We start from the raw sequence: 17,188 nt of genomic DNA, 5'->3' as shown, positions 1-17,188 counted from the left end.
AATGCTATTAGCCTATCACCACGTTACATTGAATATATTTTTATGTTACGACGCTGATGAACAACAGAACAAGTTTTAGATGAGCCGTACTTCAAATGATAAAGTATTCACTTGGGTGTATCAACAAATTGAAAGATTATATTGGAGGATTTTAGAGCATTTATTGATATTTTACCTCCACTTTCATTATGTCTAGTCTGCTAGTTCGGGATGAGTTGGTCCATGCAGAATTTTGACCCAATTGAGCAATTTTTCTTACCTTTTGAAAAAATTGAGAATATATTGATTTTCGTACATAGAGAATGTTATACGAAGTATTCTTTAAGGTTTAAGCGTTAATCTCCTAGGCTAGCTAGCTGTCATGTTGAATTGACACATTATTAAGCATGAGTTGAATATAAAATATAGAGTAAAGGGTTAGTGAAGACATTTTTTTTTACCCAAAGATTTAAGTGTGTCAAAAAATATTTTACCACTAAGATTAAGTGTAGATAAATTCATAATGCAAGTGAGTTTTGACAAGTTCAAATTTGGGATTGTTAGATTGATAGAATTTATCCTAATTACATTATGTATGGTCTTTTATTTTATTTTTCAAAAGTTTCACTTTTGAAGTCGCAATCAATAAAATTTTGAATATATATATTCACTCATAGAAATAATACAAAGTATAATCTTATAAGATATTATTAGATGTATCTTAATGTATATTTGAAATACTAATTATTTAACTATGTAATTTGTTATTTATATAGAGTTAACTATTTTAGATTGATCATAATAGCCAAACAATTGCAACAAATATGGGAGGAGGGAGTACTCTATTTTAAGTTCATTGAGGAGGATCATATTTTAGCATCAATTTATACTTCCCCCCCCCCCCCCCCCTTCGAGAATTGACTTACAAGTAAATTGGATCAAGTTTAGGTAGGGCTGGCTTCGATTCAATTCGGCTCAATTTATAATCATATAACAAATAATCAGTTTAGGCTTAGGTCACAATCAAGTCAATTGTGGATTTATTGTACCAATTAATTGTTATTTCATACAAAATTTAATTAATTCGCCGGGATTAATTTTTACCATCAAATTATCCAGTTTCAAGTATAGTGTGAAACTGTGAATTAAGACGAAGAACTGTGAATTAAGACGAATTCGGATTGAGAGAGTAAAACAAATTCTACTTTAACTCTTTCTCAAATTTTGTAATTTTATTTCTTGTTACATTTGCTACTAGTCTACTACCACAAATTTGACGTAGATAAATGGAGTTTGTAAGGAGTAAGGAATAATTAGGAGTATAGATATGGACATATTGCCTTCTTTTCATGAATTTGTCCCTAATAATGTACCCATTTAATCAAATTAAACCCAATTCATTTGGGCAATTACATGTTAGCCCGAGTGATTGATAAATTAAACAATTTAAAACCGTCCATTACAATTAGTTAATAATGATTTCCATTATTCAAGACACAAACTATAAATATAAGATCACAATGTAACTTGCATGTGAAGAAGACTTCTTTGCCTTTATATGACACTCTATTAATCCTTAACTTTATGCTTAAACTTCTCTTCTAAAGTCCTTACACAAACACAACTAATATGGCTTCACCCACTAGAGAACAATGTAAGATCTATTCATGTTCTCTACTCCTCATCCTTTGTTTTTCCGGTGAGGTGCTAGCGGCCCGGAGCGCCCGAGATAGAGATAGGATCACCTCACTACCGGGGCAGCCATTAGGCAAGGTGAACTTCAGCCAATACTCAGGCTATGTAACAGTGGATAAAAGGACTAATAGGTCCCTTTTTTACTGGCTAATTGAGTCACCATTAAGTGGTAAAACCAATTTGAAACCACTTGTACTTTGGCTTAATGGTGGGCCTGGTTGCTCATCTGTGGCTTATGGGGCTTCAGAAGAGGTGGGCCCATTTAGGGTCCAGCCTGATGGAAAAACACTTAATTTAAGCCCATATGCTTGGAACAAAGGTATGTATTATTAAATGAGAAAACATACATATTCATATTATATCATTCATATGGTTTGTTATATTATATAGTTTGAAGATATGTATATTTTGTTTGTTAGTTTAGTCATTTTTGCTGATGGTGTTGTCTTTTTGTTCTTTTTCCTATGTTCTTTGAATGTGAAGGTGTTTTGTTGATAAATTTAGTTATATGAGTGGTTGGGTAGGGAATGGGTGGGAATTGGTGTTTCACACAAAGTGGCATTTCTTTGTCTAGTCTTCATATAATTGTGGGGAATAAGAGAATGTCACAAGTTGTGATTTTGATGAAATTTTAATATGTAGGTTCATAGTTTACTACTTCGTATATAATAAAGAATACCTGATGTATTTTGTGTAGGTTAATGCAATTATTATATTGATCGACCAAGTTAATTAAATTCTGATGAAGTTGTTTTATTTAATTTCATTATATGTAAAAAAAAAAAAAAAAAAAAAAAAAAGATTTGCTTTTCCTTGATTCAAATTACCAAGCTAATTAAAAATCCCCCTTAACAGTCCTTTTTTCTTTTATTATGTAGAGGCCAATTTGCTTTTCCTTGATTCACCTGCTGGGGTTGGATTCTCTTATTCAAATTCTTTGGTTGATGTAGAAGAAATTGGTGATAGGAGAACCGGTATGTTTCCGTCCCTTTCCATCTCAATATGACAATTAAGGCTAGTAATAATTTAGTACAAATAACATGATATCAAGTATTGCAATGTTCAGTCACTTATAAACCTTATATGCATGTTCAGCTCGAGATGCCTACGTATTCTTAACAAGATGGTTTAAAAAATTCCCCGAATACAAGAACAGACCATTCTACATAGCTGGTGAAAGTTATGCAGGCCATTATATTCCTGAACTCTCCTTAGTCTTAGCTCGTCTGAACAAAGGAGTTAAAAATCCTACCATAAACTTCAAAGGATTTCTGGTAATACCTCGATCTCATTGTTTATTATTATTTTCTTCGACCTTATATTATAATATTATATTTAATTATATTTTAATATTGCAGCTAGGGAATCCAGTAATAGATAACTACCTAGACAACAAAGGATCATTTGAGTATTGGTTCAATCATGGGTTGATATCAGATGCAACATACAAGGCACTAAACAAGTATTGCTTGAATGACTCGATATTGTTCCCAAAGGGTGAATGTAATGGCGCACTTTTCAAGGCTTACTCGGAGTTTGGAGACATCAATCCCTATGACATTTATGGCCCTGTTTGTGATGATCTTTCCTCCCTCCACCCTCACTTTGTACGCTATTATCCTCCTTTCTCTCTCTATTCGCCAAATATTACTTCTGTTTCATAATAGTTGTATTATTTTGACTTTTTTTTTTCACTAATTTTGATCACTAGCTAGTCAAAGTAATATGTTCGTGTTTGGTCAAAATGATACAACTATTAAAGATCAGAAGTAATAATAAACAACTCGTATTGTTTGTAATAATATTGAGCTTGATTGGGTGAGAAATCTCCTCGAGTTTTGAATATGTTGAGTTGAAAACAGACTCGAATGTAAACTTATTGTGTTTCTAAATCGTAACCGTCTTTTCAATAATATTCAATTAGGATTACTTATTTAATTTATTCTCAATTCCTGTAGATTTACAAATAATAGTTGATTTTTAAATATATTGGTGAAATCATGCAGCCATTCAAGTACAAGGGGAATGATGATTGTATAGTGACATACACAATAAATTACATGAACAGACCACAAGTACAAAAAGCTCTTCATGCTAACATCTCTGGTTCTATTCCTCATACTTGGACTGCTTGCAGGTTTGCATACCGCACCAATTTTATCATAACTCTGATTTATTGCTTCATTCTTTTCACGTCAATTACATAAGGGTCAATAAGTTCAGATAAAGGATCGGGTTTTTCAGGTGAAAAGAACAAGGCCTAATGAACACTGGACTTTATATCAACTAGTATCACTATATGTTTACTTGTAATAATCAGAAATATAACGCATTACTAGTATAATCTCTTAGAGTATACAAGATATATTTATGTGTATTGGTTTTCATGCAATGCAGTGAAGTTGTTCGAAGCAGTTGGACTGACTCCCCGAAATCTATGCTTCCTATCTTCAAGGAACTCATAGCTGCTGGTGTTCAGATTTGGGTATTCAGGTGATTTATGTCGCCTTAATTTGATGTTATAAGCACTGTCATATACGGGTTGATTTTGGTTAGAGTTAAAAGCTGTTCTTGGGTTTAAATCGGATATGGATTAGTCTTGCTGTGTCCACTTTTACTTGTTTTCATCAATTGGTCAATCGTAAATGTAACTCTCAGCAATATCAGAATTTACCCTTTACGTACCAGGAATGCAGTTAACTGATTCTTAAAATTTTCTCCTTACAGTGGGGACACAGACGCGATTTTACCACTAACTTCAACAAGATTCTCCATCAATGCCCTTAATCTCAGTACAATTACAGAATGGTATCCTTGGTATGACAGTGAGAAGGTCAGTTGCTAACAATTTCTGTTAAATTACAGGCTTTCAGTACTACAGCAGCAAATAAATGTTCAGATATTATGTACTGTTAGTGTTAATCGGACTGTTTGAAATTCTGGTTGACGATTTCTGAACATAATTTCTATTTTCTTTCCTTCGGAGGAGAAACAGGTTGGTGGATGGAGCCAAGTATATAACGGACTAACCTACGTGACAATCAAAGGTGCAGGGCACGAGGTTCCATTGACTAGACCTCGACAAGCATTGCTTCTATTTCAACAATTCTTAAGGAATCAGCCCATGCATCAGATTACAATTACAGATTAAGCTTTGTGACACCATAAAGTTGTAGAATTGTAGAATGGTTGTATGTCACATGATAGACATGTGACTGTTTTGTCTTATTTGCAGTGGCTCTATTTCATTGGTGACAGTTGTTAGCTTGGTGTATTTTCTCTAGAATGATCTGTATTCCTAGGTTAGAATGTATCTAGGGATTGTAAGGAGCAGTGATATAAATATCCTTGTAAGGCTGCGCAGCCAAGTGAGAAAAACCTGAGAGTAATTGTATACTCAGAAAAGTAGTACACGCTTAAACCTGAATCAAAAAAAAAAAAAAAGCAAGTTTTGCTGATAAAATTATCTCTGATTACTTTCTTTTCATGGTATCAGAGCAGAAAACGCCCAAAATCAAGTAAAATCGTCATAACAATCCGAAAGTTTCAATCTTTGAAGTTCAAAGATGCCAGAAACAAATGAATCTGGTGCAAATGAGACTGGAAATGCTTACGCAGATCCCTACTATATGGCCAACTCTAACCATAATAGTTCTAATCAGTAATTGGGAATCATCATTTTTAATGGTGAGAACTACCTAAACTGGACCAGGAGCATAAGAATGGCTTTGGGTTCGAGGAACAAGCTGGGATACATTGATGGTAAGTTGAAGAGGCCAAACCCAGGTGATAAGTGTTTTATTTGTCCACTTATCATGGCTTTTTAAAACACAATTTTGTACTCTTTCCCCTACTTCAATCCCTTTTTCTAACTCTTTTTGTGCATACTTGCATCTTTTGGGTTTCCCGTTTCTTTTTATGTGTGTGCTCGTGTTTGTAGGTTCAATGAGATTATGGTTAAGTAGCGTGAGCATGAAGACTTTCTCGAGGGAGCAATATCAGGCAGGAGCGGGCGTGCACCCTTAGAGGAGCGGTCGCTCCTCATCCCAGCACCACATTCTGCCTCCCCCTGCACATATAGGAGCGGGCGTGCAGCCTCCAAGGAGCGGGCGCTCCTCCCCGATCCTCTACAAACTGCCTCAAACTGGTGCAAGAGGAGAGGGCGTGCAGAGAGCCCAGGAGCGGGCGCTCCACACCCAGGAGCGGGCGCTCCTACTTACTGGAGCGGGCGCTCCTCCTGTTCTGAAGACTAATTTTGACGGATTTTACGATGTAATTTCTGGGCATATAAATAGGACGACTTAGCTTCAGTTTTGGATCTTCTTTTCCCTCTTAGTTTTCCTAGGCTCTTAGTTCTTCTCAACCCTCATTAATTAGCTTAGATCTTCTCAAACTCAATCATTGTAGTAGAATTATTGGAAGTTTATTCCATCAATTTCAACAATTTTCCCAACTTTGAAGTTTATTAAGTAATCTCTTTCCTCTATCTCTTGTTCTTAATTTTTAATTTTAATTGCTTTGAGTTGGTAATTTCTCCCTTAATCTTGTTTATTTGTTCTTGCATGTTTAATCCATCCTTGTTTCATCTCTTTTCTAGCTTATTTGAATTCATGAAAACCTTAGATTTAATTGTTAGAGTAATTTCCACCATGTTTAGTGAGTAGTCTTTTAGTTAGGGGTTGGGTGAAGACCCAACCAAGCTATGGTTAATTGACTTGGAATTATTCATGTGCTACCTTGGATTGATAGTTGTTTATGCTTGAATTGATAATTGCATGTGTATTTTTTTGGCCACATTATGCCCATGTGTTCATCCCTTTTCTCACATCGAAAGATGGGGTTTTGGAGTGAGTCGTTTCTTGTGTAATTAGATTATGCTACTTTCATGATTTTGGATGGTTGGTTTCATTGACTAGGTTGCTTTAGTATGGTAATTAGGTGAGAAATCCCAATTATTCGAGCTTCATGCTAGTTCGGAGCGATCGAGAGACAAACTCGAGCTAGAAACCCACTTCCTATCCTTGAAACTTAATCCTTATCGTGTTAGTGCTTAATCTAGGGAGTACTTATGTTGTGACTTTGAAAGAAGGCAATGTTAAGTTCCTTTTCTATCCTCTATGTGTATTCATGATTTGTCTTTGTTATTGATCCCTTGGCTTTGGTTGGTGTTGAATCCCGTTTCCCCTAGCGTTCTTTTATATAGTAGCTTACCATTCAAAACCCAATTTGTGACCGAACTAGATTGCAACCGTTTCATACTCTCGGTGTACTTACCCATTCCCCGTGGATACGATCCTCTACTTACCCTAGACTTGTCTTAGGTTGGTTTAGGTAGAAATATTGTTGGTTTTAGGGTGATCGTCCAACGACCGATTATTTCCCCATACCAAAATGGCGCCGTTGCCGGGGATTGGCGTTAAGCATTGAGTTACTTATGAGATATGTGAGACTAGTTCATTTGTATAGTTTTATTTTTCTCTGTTTTCTTTGACTAACCTACTAATCTCCCTTCTAGTCTTCTTTGTTTATGCCCAAACGCAGCAATAGGACACTTCCTCTTGTGCCGTTGAATCTCGAGCTTGAAAAGGTAGTAAGGGCAAATCGAAGAGAAAAGAGGGCGAAGGCTAGTGGTGCCACATCAAGTGAGCCACAAGTGGTAGTTGAGTCCGATCAATCTAGTTCTAGTGAGACTAGTGGAGAAACCATTCCACTAGAGTCACCAAGGACAGATTCTCCAACTTCTCCACCTCTTCACCAATTTGAGATGGCTCTTCCAAATAAGACTTTGAGAGAATTTGGTGTTCCTCCTCCGTATCGAGAAGCAAGTGGGATTGTTACTCCCACTACCGAAGCAAATAATTTCGAGATAAGGCCTGCCCTTATCACTTTGATTGAGGGTCATCAATTCTCCGGGGCAAAGCATGAGGACCCCATTGCGCATCTAAAGCAATTCACACGGTATTGTAGCACCGTGAAGGCAAATGGGGTGACTCCGGAGTACATTCTTCTAAGCATGTTCAAATTTTCTCTTTCGGGGAGTGCAAGTGATTGGCTCGATAGGTTGACTCCGAATTCATTGACAACTTGGAATGAGGTAACTTCAGCATTCCTTGGGAGGTTCATTCCTCTTGGGAAAACGGCGGAGTTGAGGTCCAAGATTTCAAACTTCCAACAAGAGCCCGATGAGTCTCTCTACGATGCTTGGGAGAGATTCAAAAGCTATCAACAACAATGTCCCCACCATGGGATGGAAGATTGGCTCTTGCTTCATGGATTCTATAGGGGTCTCTTGAGATCGGACCGCATACTCTTAGATGGAGCTTCGGGTGGGCCACTCATGAACAAACCACCCGCGGAGGCATTAAAGATCATAGAGGATGTAGTCCAAAACTACACCGATTGGAGCCCCGATGAAAGAAGCACCTCTAGGAGAGGGGGAAAGTATGAGGTAAATGCTATTAACATGCTTAGTTCAAAATTGGATGCCTTGTCTTCTAAATTTGACCAAATGCAATCTTCTCCCCCTCCTATCTCCCCCCTCCCTAATTCACGTGCATCTAATTCTTCGAATGATAATGTGTCTATGCAATTGATGTCTTGTGATGTATGTGGTGGTGAAGAACATGCGTCTTCCGATTGTTATTTGTTGAATGAGCAATGTTCCCCTTCCCCTTCCATGGAACAAGTCAATAACGTGAATGCTAATCCTAGGTTTGACCCCTATTCCAACACCTACAACGAGGGATGGAAACATCACCCTAATTTTGGTTGGAGAAGTGGCCAGAACCAAGGGCAAGGTAGTGGTCAAGGTCAAGCTAGTGGTAGTGGTAATTATGTGTCTAATAATCAACGGAATTATAGAAATGACAATAAATACCAACAAAAAGGCCAATACTCTTCCACTCACAACCCACCCGGTTTTAATGGAGGAGTAAGACCAACCATAGCTCCTGTCCCTCGACCACCACTTCAAATTCAAGCTCCTCCTCCTCCTAAGTCTAATCTAGAAAGCATGTTGGAACAATTCATGAACTCCCAAACTAAAAAGACAAATGACTTAGAGGAAAGCTTAAAGCAAATGCAAACCCACAATAAAATGTTGGAAAATCAAATGGCCCAAATAGCTAGTGCCCTTAAAGGCAAGTCTAGTACCTCATTGCCTAGCCAAGGTCTAGATCCTAGAGAGCAAGCCAATGCCATTGTAACTAGAAGTGGAAAAAGCTTGGGGGAAGTTCAAGGGAAGGGAATGCAACATGACTTAGAAGGTGAGAAGTCAAATGAAAGAGTGATTGAAATGAGTGATTCCCATGGAGAGTTGAGAGTAGAAGAAGAAGAAGAGAAAAACAAAAAGAAATAAATTGAAAAGGAAAAAAAAGAGAGTGAAATCCCGCTACATGTGGCAAAGCTTCCTTTTCCGGGAAGGTTTGCCGGGTCTAGACTTGATGAACAATTTGCTAAGTTTTTGGAAGTTTTGAGGAAGCTTTATGTTAACATTCCATTCACCGATGCTATTAAACAAATGCCAACTTATGCTAAATTTCTTAAAGACATTTTGAGTAATAAAAGAGAAGTTGACTTTGTGGAAACGATTAATATGCCGGAAAATTGTAGTGCAATTATTCAAAATAAGTTGCCCACTAAGCTTAAAGATCCCGGTAGTTTTTCTATTCCATGTGCTATTGGTGAAATGGTAATTGATCGTGCTTTATGTGATCTTGGCGCTAGCATAAGCTTGATGCCCCTTTCTATGTGCAAAAGACTTGGCCTAGGAGAGTTAAAGCCCACCAACATTTCCCTTCAATTAGCCGATCGTTCGGTTAAGATGCCTTTGGGAAAACTAGAGGATGTCCCCCTTAGGGTGGGCAAACTTTACATTCCGGTGGATTTTATTGTGCTTGACATGGATGAGGACTTGAATGTCCCCATAATTCTAGGTAGGCCTTTCTTAGCCACGGCGGGGGCTATTATTGATGTGAAACATGGTAAATTGTCCTTGCTTGTTGGAAAAGAGAAAGTGGAATTCAAATTGAACCAAGTTATGAAATGTCCTTCCAACATGGATGATTGTATGAGTATTGATATTGTTGAGAATGTTATTAATGAATCCATACAATTGCATTTGCATAACACTAATGATTCTCTTGAGTATGAACTTGAAAGCAAAGATAGGTTTTGCAATGAAAACATGGAGATGGAGCCAATTGAGGAGATTCTTGACTCCACCCCCATGGACAAGGAAGAAGCAAACCTAGTAATTGGAAAAGAAGAAGTGAAGAAGCAACTCATGAACGACAATGGTAAGGAATGCCCAAGTGTAGAGCTAAAACCTCTACCATCCAACTTGAGGTATGAGTTTCTTGGTCCATCTTCTACTTTTCCGGTTATTGTTAATGCTTCATTGGATGAGGTTCAAACCTCGAAATTATTGAATGTATTGAGAATGCATCGCAAAGCTTTGGGATATAAAATGGATGATTTGAAAGGTATAAGCCCAACGCTTTGTATGCATCGAATTTCATTGGAGGATGATGCTAAACCATCAATTGAAAGACAAAGAAAGCTTAATCCTCCAATGCTTGAAGTGGTCAAGAAGGAAGTTCTTAAACTACTTGCCGCCGGTATCATCTATCCTATTTCTAATAGTAGATGGGTGGCACCGGTGCAAGTAGTCCCTAAAAAGGGGAGGATGACGGTTATTAAAAATGAAAAAAGTGAACTCATCCCTACTAGAACTATTACCGGTTGGAGGATGTGTATAGACTATCGTAGGCTAAACACATCCACCAAGAAAGACCACTTCCCATTGCCTTTTATTGATCAAATGTTGGAAAGGCTAGCATCTCACAAGTATTTTTGTTATCTTGATGGTTATTCCGGGTTCTTTCAAATCCCAATTCACCCGGATGACCAAGAGAAAACAACATTCACTTGTCCATATGGCACCTATGCTTACCGTAGGATGCCATTTGGCTTATGCAATGCCCCCGCTACCTTCCAAAGATGTATGATGGCAATTTTTGCAGATATGATTGAAAAAGAAATGGAAGTTTTTATGGATGACTTCTCGGTTGGGGGAAGTTCTTTTGATGATTGTTTAATTAATCTCACGCGATGTTTGAAAAAGTGTGAAGAGGTCAACCTTGTCCTTAATTGGGAGAAATGTCATTTTATGGTTCAAGAAGGCATTGTTCTTGGCCATAAGATCTCCCATGAGGGGATTGAGGTTGATAGGGCTAAGGTGGATGTAATAGAGAAGCTCCCACCCCCTACTAATGTGAAAGGGGTGAGATCTTTCTTGGGACATGCCGGTTTCTATCGGCGTTTCATCAAGGACTTCTCTAAAATAGCCAAACCTCTTACTACACTTCTTCAAAAGGAGTGTGATTTTGTATTTGATGGTGCTTGTCTAGATGCATTTTGTAGGTTGAAGGAAGCATTGATCTCGGCACCAATAGTGCAAGCTCCGGATTGGAGCCTCCCCTTTGAACTAATGTGTGATGCAAGTGACACGGCGGTTGGTGCCGTGTTGGGGCAAAAGAAAGAAAAGAGGGTGCACGTGATCCACTATGCAAGCAAGACACTGAATGATGCACAAAAGAACTACACCACGACCGAGAAGGAGCTTCTTGCGGTAATCTACGCCTTTGACAAGTTCCGTTCTTACCTTTTGGGTTCAAAAACCATTGTCTACACCGACCATTCGGCAATCAAATATCTCATGTCCAAGAAGCATTCAAAGCCTAGGTTGATGAGATGGGTGCTTGCTCTACAAGATTTTGATATAGAGGTTAAAGACAAAAAGGGTACGGAAAATTCGGTAGCGGATCATTTGTCAAGGTTGTAAATCCGAGATGAAGATGTTGATCAACTTCCAATCAATGATGAGCTCAAAGATGATGTTTTGTATGCTATCCAAGCAAAGTCATTGCCTTGGTATGCCGATATAGTGAACTACTTGTCTTGTGAGGCAATTCCACCGGAGTTCACCCCTCAACAAAGAAGAAAATTGAAGCACGAGTCGAAAAGGTACATATGGGATGATCCTATTTTGTACAAGATAGGGGTGGATGATCTTTTGAGAAGATGTGTTCCCGACGATGAAATTCAAAGTGTGCTTCATATGTGCCACTCATCACAATGTGGTGGTCATATGGGAGCAAACAAAACGGCGGCAAAAGTGTTGCAATGTTTGTTATTTTGGCCTACTCTCTTCAAGGATGCATGGGTCTTTGTGAAGACTTGTGACAAATGCCAAAGAACCGGGAACATATCAAAAAGAAATGAGATGCCTCAAAATCCGATCTTGGAATTAGAGGTATTTGATGTTTGGGGGATCGACTTCATGGGTCCCTTTCCTTCATCTTACGGTAATCTCTACATTCTAGTAGCGGTGGACTATGTGTCCAAATGGGTGGAAGCTCTTGCATCACCAAAGAACGACTCCAAGGTGGTGATGAAGATGTTTAGAAAGATCATATTCCCAAGATTTGGCGTTCCACGAGCTGTGATAAGTGATGGAGGGTCTCATTTTGCTCATCGAACATTCAAAGCTTTATTGGCTAAGTACGGAGTACACCATAAGGTGGGTTTGTCCTATCATCCTCAGACAAGCGGCCAAACGGAGGTTTCAAATAGAGAAATCAAGCTCATTTTGGAGAAGACCGTTGCTAGAAGTAAGAAGGATTGGGCGGCAAAACTTGATGATGCCTTATGGGCATACCGTACGGCTTTTAAGACACCCATAGGGACCACTCCTTACAAGTTGGTCTATGGGAAGTCTTGCCATTTGCCCGTGGAATTGGAGCACAAGGCTCAATGGGCAATTAAAGCCTTGAATTTTGACCTCAAAAGTGCCGGAGAGAAAAGAATGCTAGACTTGCATGAATTAGAGGAATTAAGAATGAATGCATACGATAATGCAAGCTCTTACAAGGCGAAGTCTAAGGAGTTTCATGACAAGTACATTATCAAGAGGGATTTCAAGGAAGGTGATAAGGTCCTTCTCTACAACTCAAGGTTAAAGCTTTTTCCCGGAAAGCTTAAATCAAGGTGGAGTGGTCCTTTTCAAGTTGTAAAGGTATTTCCCTATGGCTCAGTTGAAGTTTGGAGTGAGAGCACCGGAGCATTCAAAGTGAATGGTCAACGCCTCAAGATTTATTATGAGGGTGACAAGAAAGGTGTGGTTCACTCCATCAAGGTCAAGGAATTCAATGTCTCCAGTTAATGTGAACGGAAGGGCGTCAAGCTAGTGACGTTAAAGAAGCGCTCCCGGGAGGCAACCCGTGTATTTTTGCTTTTACTAAAAAAAAAAAAAAAAAAAAAAAAAAAAAAAAAAAAAAAAACGAGAGAGAGAGATGAAAGAGCTTAAACTAACACTTAACATTTTGAATGTTTTGTTTAGTGTTTTGTTTTGCTGTAGGTAATTTGCTCGGAGAAAAGAAATGTAAATTTGGAAACTCCAGATAGGAGCGGGCGCTCCTACCCTAGTGCACGCCCGCTCCCAATAGCAGCAATTGGGCAGGAACTCCAGCAAGTTTAGGAGCGGGCGCTCCTCAAGGAGTGCACGCCCGCTCCAAACAACAGCAGTCAAACAGGAACTCTTGAAATTCTAGGAGCGGGCGCTCTTGAAGGAGTGCACGCCCGCTCCTGTATACTCAAATTTGGGCAGGAACTCTTGAAATTCTAGGAGCGGGCGCTCCTGAAGGAGTGCACGCCCGCTCCTCTATATCAAAGATCTGGCAGGAACTTCAGAAAATGTAGGAGCGGGCGCTCCTAACACCTGCACGCCCGCTCCTATACTAAGCTCTCGAAAAAAAAAAAAAAAAAAAAAAAAAAAATTTGAGTTTTGAAAAAAAAAAAAAAAAAAAATTGGCAGAATCGATACCAAGAAGTAGGAGCGGGCGCTCCTAATCCCTGCACGCCCGCTCCTACTATCGAAAAAGAGGCAGTAACTACCTCTTACAGAAGGAGCGGGCGCTCCTCCACCCCAGCACGCCCGCTCCTCCCTTGCCGTGTAAAAAAAAAAGGGGGATTTCCCCTTATCCCTTTTTACCCACTTTCATCTCCCACCTCTCATTCACCACATTCATATTCTCTCTCCTCTTTACCCACCTCTTTCTCACTCTAAAATCCCCATCTTCTCTACCTTCTCTCATCAAAATCATCATCAATCCTTCATTTTTTTCACTCAAAATTTACAAATTCTTACTCTCCTTCCAATTCTCTTTCTAAAAATCACAAAAATTCACAAATTTGGTCAAAAATTCGAAAACCCACAAAATCTCCATTGAAGAACAAGAGCAAGAAGGTGAAATCTTGAAGAAGGAGGAGCAAATTTGGGTAGTCTTGGAGGATTTTAGAGTATTTTCATACTCTATTTGGTATAATCCACTTCTCTACTCAACTCTCTTTTTCAAATTTTCATAATTATTGTTTATTCCATACAAATTGTGTAGTTAATTGCATGATTGGTTAGAATTGAACAATTATTGTTGTTTATGGAGAATTGTTAGAGAAAATTGTGAATGATCTTTAGAATAATTGAAATTGTGATCGAAAATTACATAAACATTGTGATTTTGTGAATTTGGTTTGTGTGAAATTAGTGAAGTGCATTGTTGTTGGAATTTTTGTGTTGGAATATATTGTTGGTTGTGTTGTGGAACAGGTACATTTGGATTTTTAAAGGGGGTTTGAAGTTAAGGGTGTGTGTGGAGTTGTTTGTTGTTGAGTGTTATTCCTAATTACCTTTTTCCGAACTAAAAGAAAAAAAAATGAAGAAATTCATTGGAGGGATTAAGAAAAGAAAAACAAGTGAACCTCAAACATCCTCATCCCCTTCACAACGAGAAAGCCCTAACCCACCACCAAATTTAAAAATCGATAAACGATTTAAAAAGCCTTTCGATGACCTTTCCAAACGAAAAATTATTCCAACCCGATTCTATCATCAACATTCAATGCGACTTCTAGGGGTCGATGAGGGAATTAGAAGAGTAGCCGAAAACTTCGGTTGGCTAGACTTCTTGGACCTTGCGGAAGAAACCTTTTCTTCCCTAACTCTTGAATTCCTCTCATCGGTTTCTATGAAGCGCATAAACCTTGAGGATGAGCCATTGGAATGCGAAATAAAATTTAGAATGTTCAATGTCGAAAAAAACCTTAACTTTGACGAGATTGAACGAAATTTTTGAATGGCCCACCCTCAACCAAATCTATGACCCCAATGGTACTTACTTCTCAAGTTATGAGGAGCAAGTGTGGTGGAATACCATTGCGGGGTATCCCAATTTCACAACCCGGTCTAGCCATGCTAGCCACATTATCCACCCCGTCCTTCGAATCTTCATGCGAATCATGAGCTATGCTTGTTTTTCTAAACAAGACTTAGGGAAGCTAACTAAAGAGGAGATCAAATGCCTCTTTCTAGCTTCAAGATTCGAAGGAAATGTGGAAGGGAATGTGAACATGGGATACTTGTTCATCAAGAGATGTATTGAAATAAGAGAAAGTGGAGAGATGAGCGGAGAGATTAGATGCGGGGGAATGATTTCAATTATTGCGAGGAAGTTAGGGTTTGGGTCTTTTCTAGACCAAATGACCCCGGTCCAAAGTTCTAACATGCTTGCTCTTAAGGCACTTAGTGATATGAAGTTCCTTAGTGAAATTCCGGGCCGAAATCTTCGCTTTAGTTGGAAGGTCAATGGGGTGCATTATTGCACTCTCCCAAATCCGGCGGTTAATAACTCGGTGGGGGACACATGGCAAGTGCCAAGAGATCAACTCCCACGAGGTATGGCCGGTGGTGGCGAGAATGTACCCGTACCCCGTCGTATGAGTACATCCTCCATTCCCCAATCTAGGGTAGATGGTTCCTCTTCCTCCTCTTCTCTCTTTGATGTGGAAATTGCTTTCAACCAATTAAATCTAACCAATCAAAGACTTCTTGAACAAAATGAGTACCAAAGTTTTGTAGCGGAGAGAAGCTACCAACATCAAGTTGAGAGGGGAGACTTTCTCCCTTACCTCAACTATCCCAACCGTCCCGTTCAAGAAGGGCCGGTAGCGGGTTGGAACAATGGCCAACCCACCTACCCCTTTTGGCAAGGCCCGCGTAGTTCAATTGAGGAGCTTCGCTCCTTTCCCCCTTATGACTACACACAACCCGGGGGAAGTGATTATAGGGGCGACCCTAGCTATTACTATGTCCCCGAGGTTAGTGGAGATAGTTCATCTTCGGAGGTGCTCGATCCCCCCCTAAGGGGGCATTACGGGTTTCCACCCGGCTATGATGGTGGTTGGGGTGAGCAAGGTATGCCGGACTTTGGCCATTACCGCACTTGCCCCAACTATGATCTACCTCCTTATGTAGACGCCCCGGCCACTTCTAGTGATGTAGATATTAACTACAATTATCACTATTCGCCGGGACGCCGACATAGTTAGATGGTCTAGGCATTCTAGTCACCGTTTCATTGCCCCTTTTCACTTCTTGGGACACCGAGGACGGTGCCAATCCCAAGCTTGGGGGAGGTTACTTCATTGCCTATTTTGTTTCATTGAAACGGTGACTAAATGTCTAGCTTGGGGGAGTATTTAGGCCTTGCAAAGAGTTGGGATTTGATGTTGCTAGTTTTGTGCTTAATTTGATTATGCTCCGTTTGTCTTGATTGGTTAGTTAATGGTTGAATCTTTGCATTTTGATGAGCTTGGTTTGGTTTATGTGCTTCATTTTCGATGATGATATTTGTTGATGAGCCTCCTCTCCTTCCCAAAAAAATTCAAAACCCAAAAATCCAAAGCCCTTAATCCAAATTCTTTAGTTAGTTTCTCCTTCCTTCCTCTTCTCCTTCCCTCTCCTAATCTTCTTTAGCTAGTTCCTCCTCCCTTAATCCAAATTCTTTAGCTAGTACCTCTTTCCCCTCCTCTAAAAAAAAAAAAAAAAAAAAAAAAAAAAAAAAAAAAATTTGTGTTTCTTTTAATTAGTTTAGACTTTGTATATATTTTCTTTGCTTGTAGTCATTTGGCTTGATGATTCGACTAGTGTCTTTTATGGTAAAATGAATTCAAGTGAGCTTGTGTTATAATTGTCCTAGTTTTGCAAATGACGATTTATTTATGAATTGTGGAATGATTGTTTAACTCATATGTGTATGATCCACTCATAATAGTCCTTGTTTGCTTTGCTACTAATCACTACTCTTTTATCACCTTGTATATAAGAGACACTACTACATCAAGATCAATGGTAACTGCTTCCCTTCTTTTCTTGTTTTTATTTTCCTTTTAGTCCCTTTACCCCTTTAAAAAAAAAATAAAAAAATAAAAAAAAAACATTTTTGCTTTTAGAATAGTCCTCAATGATGATATTGGATTGCATGTGATGGATATCTGCTTTCTTTTGGTAATAAAATTTCGAGTATGGTTTAGATGCCCTTGGTTGAACATAGAATTGGCTAGTTTAGGCTAGTGTGAGAATAACCTTACCGAATGTACGAAACCAAAAGTCTAGGAT

At 38.8% G+C, this 17,188-nt stretch overlaps 1 protein-coding gene and 1 non-coding gene across 2 annotated transcripts; one reads left to right on the top strand and one right to left on the bottom strand.

Moving 5' to 3' along the window:
• Window positions 1-1,608: 1,608 nt before the first annotated feature.
• On the top strand, window positions 1,609-4,825 carry LOC145591893 (serine carboxypeptidase-like 28). The gene is made up of 8 exons (XM_081648378.1): window positions 1,609-1,993; window positions 2,553-2,648; window positions 2,770-2,948; window positions 3,033-3,281; window positions 3,681-3,811; window positions 4,072-4,167; window positions 4,402-4,507; window positions 4,661-4,825. The coding sequence occupies exons 1-8, from the start codon at window positions 1,609-1,611 to the stop codon at window positions 4,823-4,825; spliced, it is 1,407 nt and encodes a 468-aa protein (XP_081504504.1).
• Window positions 4,826-7,816: 2,991 nt separating this feature from the next.
• Window positions 7,817-7,923, bottom strand: LOC145593269 (small nucleolar RNA R71). Its single transcript, XR_014102631.1, has one exon. It is a non-coding gene; the product is annotated as a small nucleolar RNA R71 (small nucleolar RNA).
• Window positions 7,924-17,188: the final 9,265 nt, after the last annotated feature.

This window comes from Chenopodium album, chromosome 18, assembly GCF_948465745.1.
Source record: "Chenopodium album chromosome 18, dcCheAlbu1.1, whole genome shotgun sequence".
Classification (NCBI taxonomy): Eukaryota; Viridiplantae; Streptophyta; class Magnoliopsida; order Caryophyllales; family Amaranthaceae; genus Chenopodium; species Chenopodium album.
Note: the sequence above shows the minus strand (reverse complement) of the source record. Positions and strands in the feature narration are given on the sequence as shown.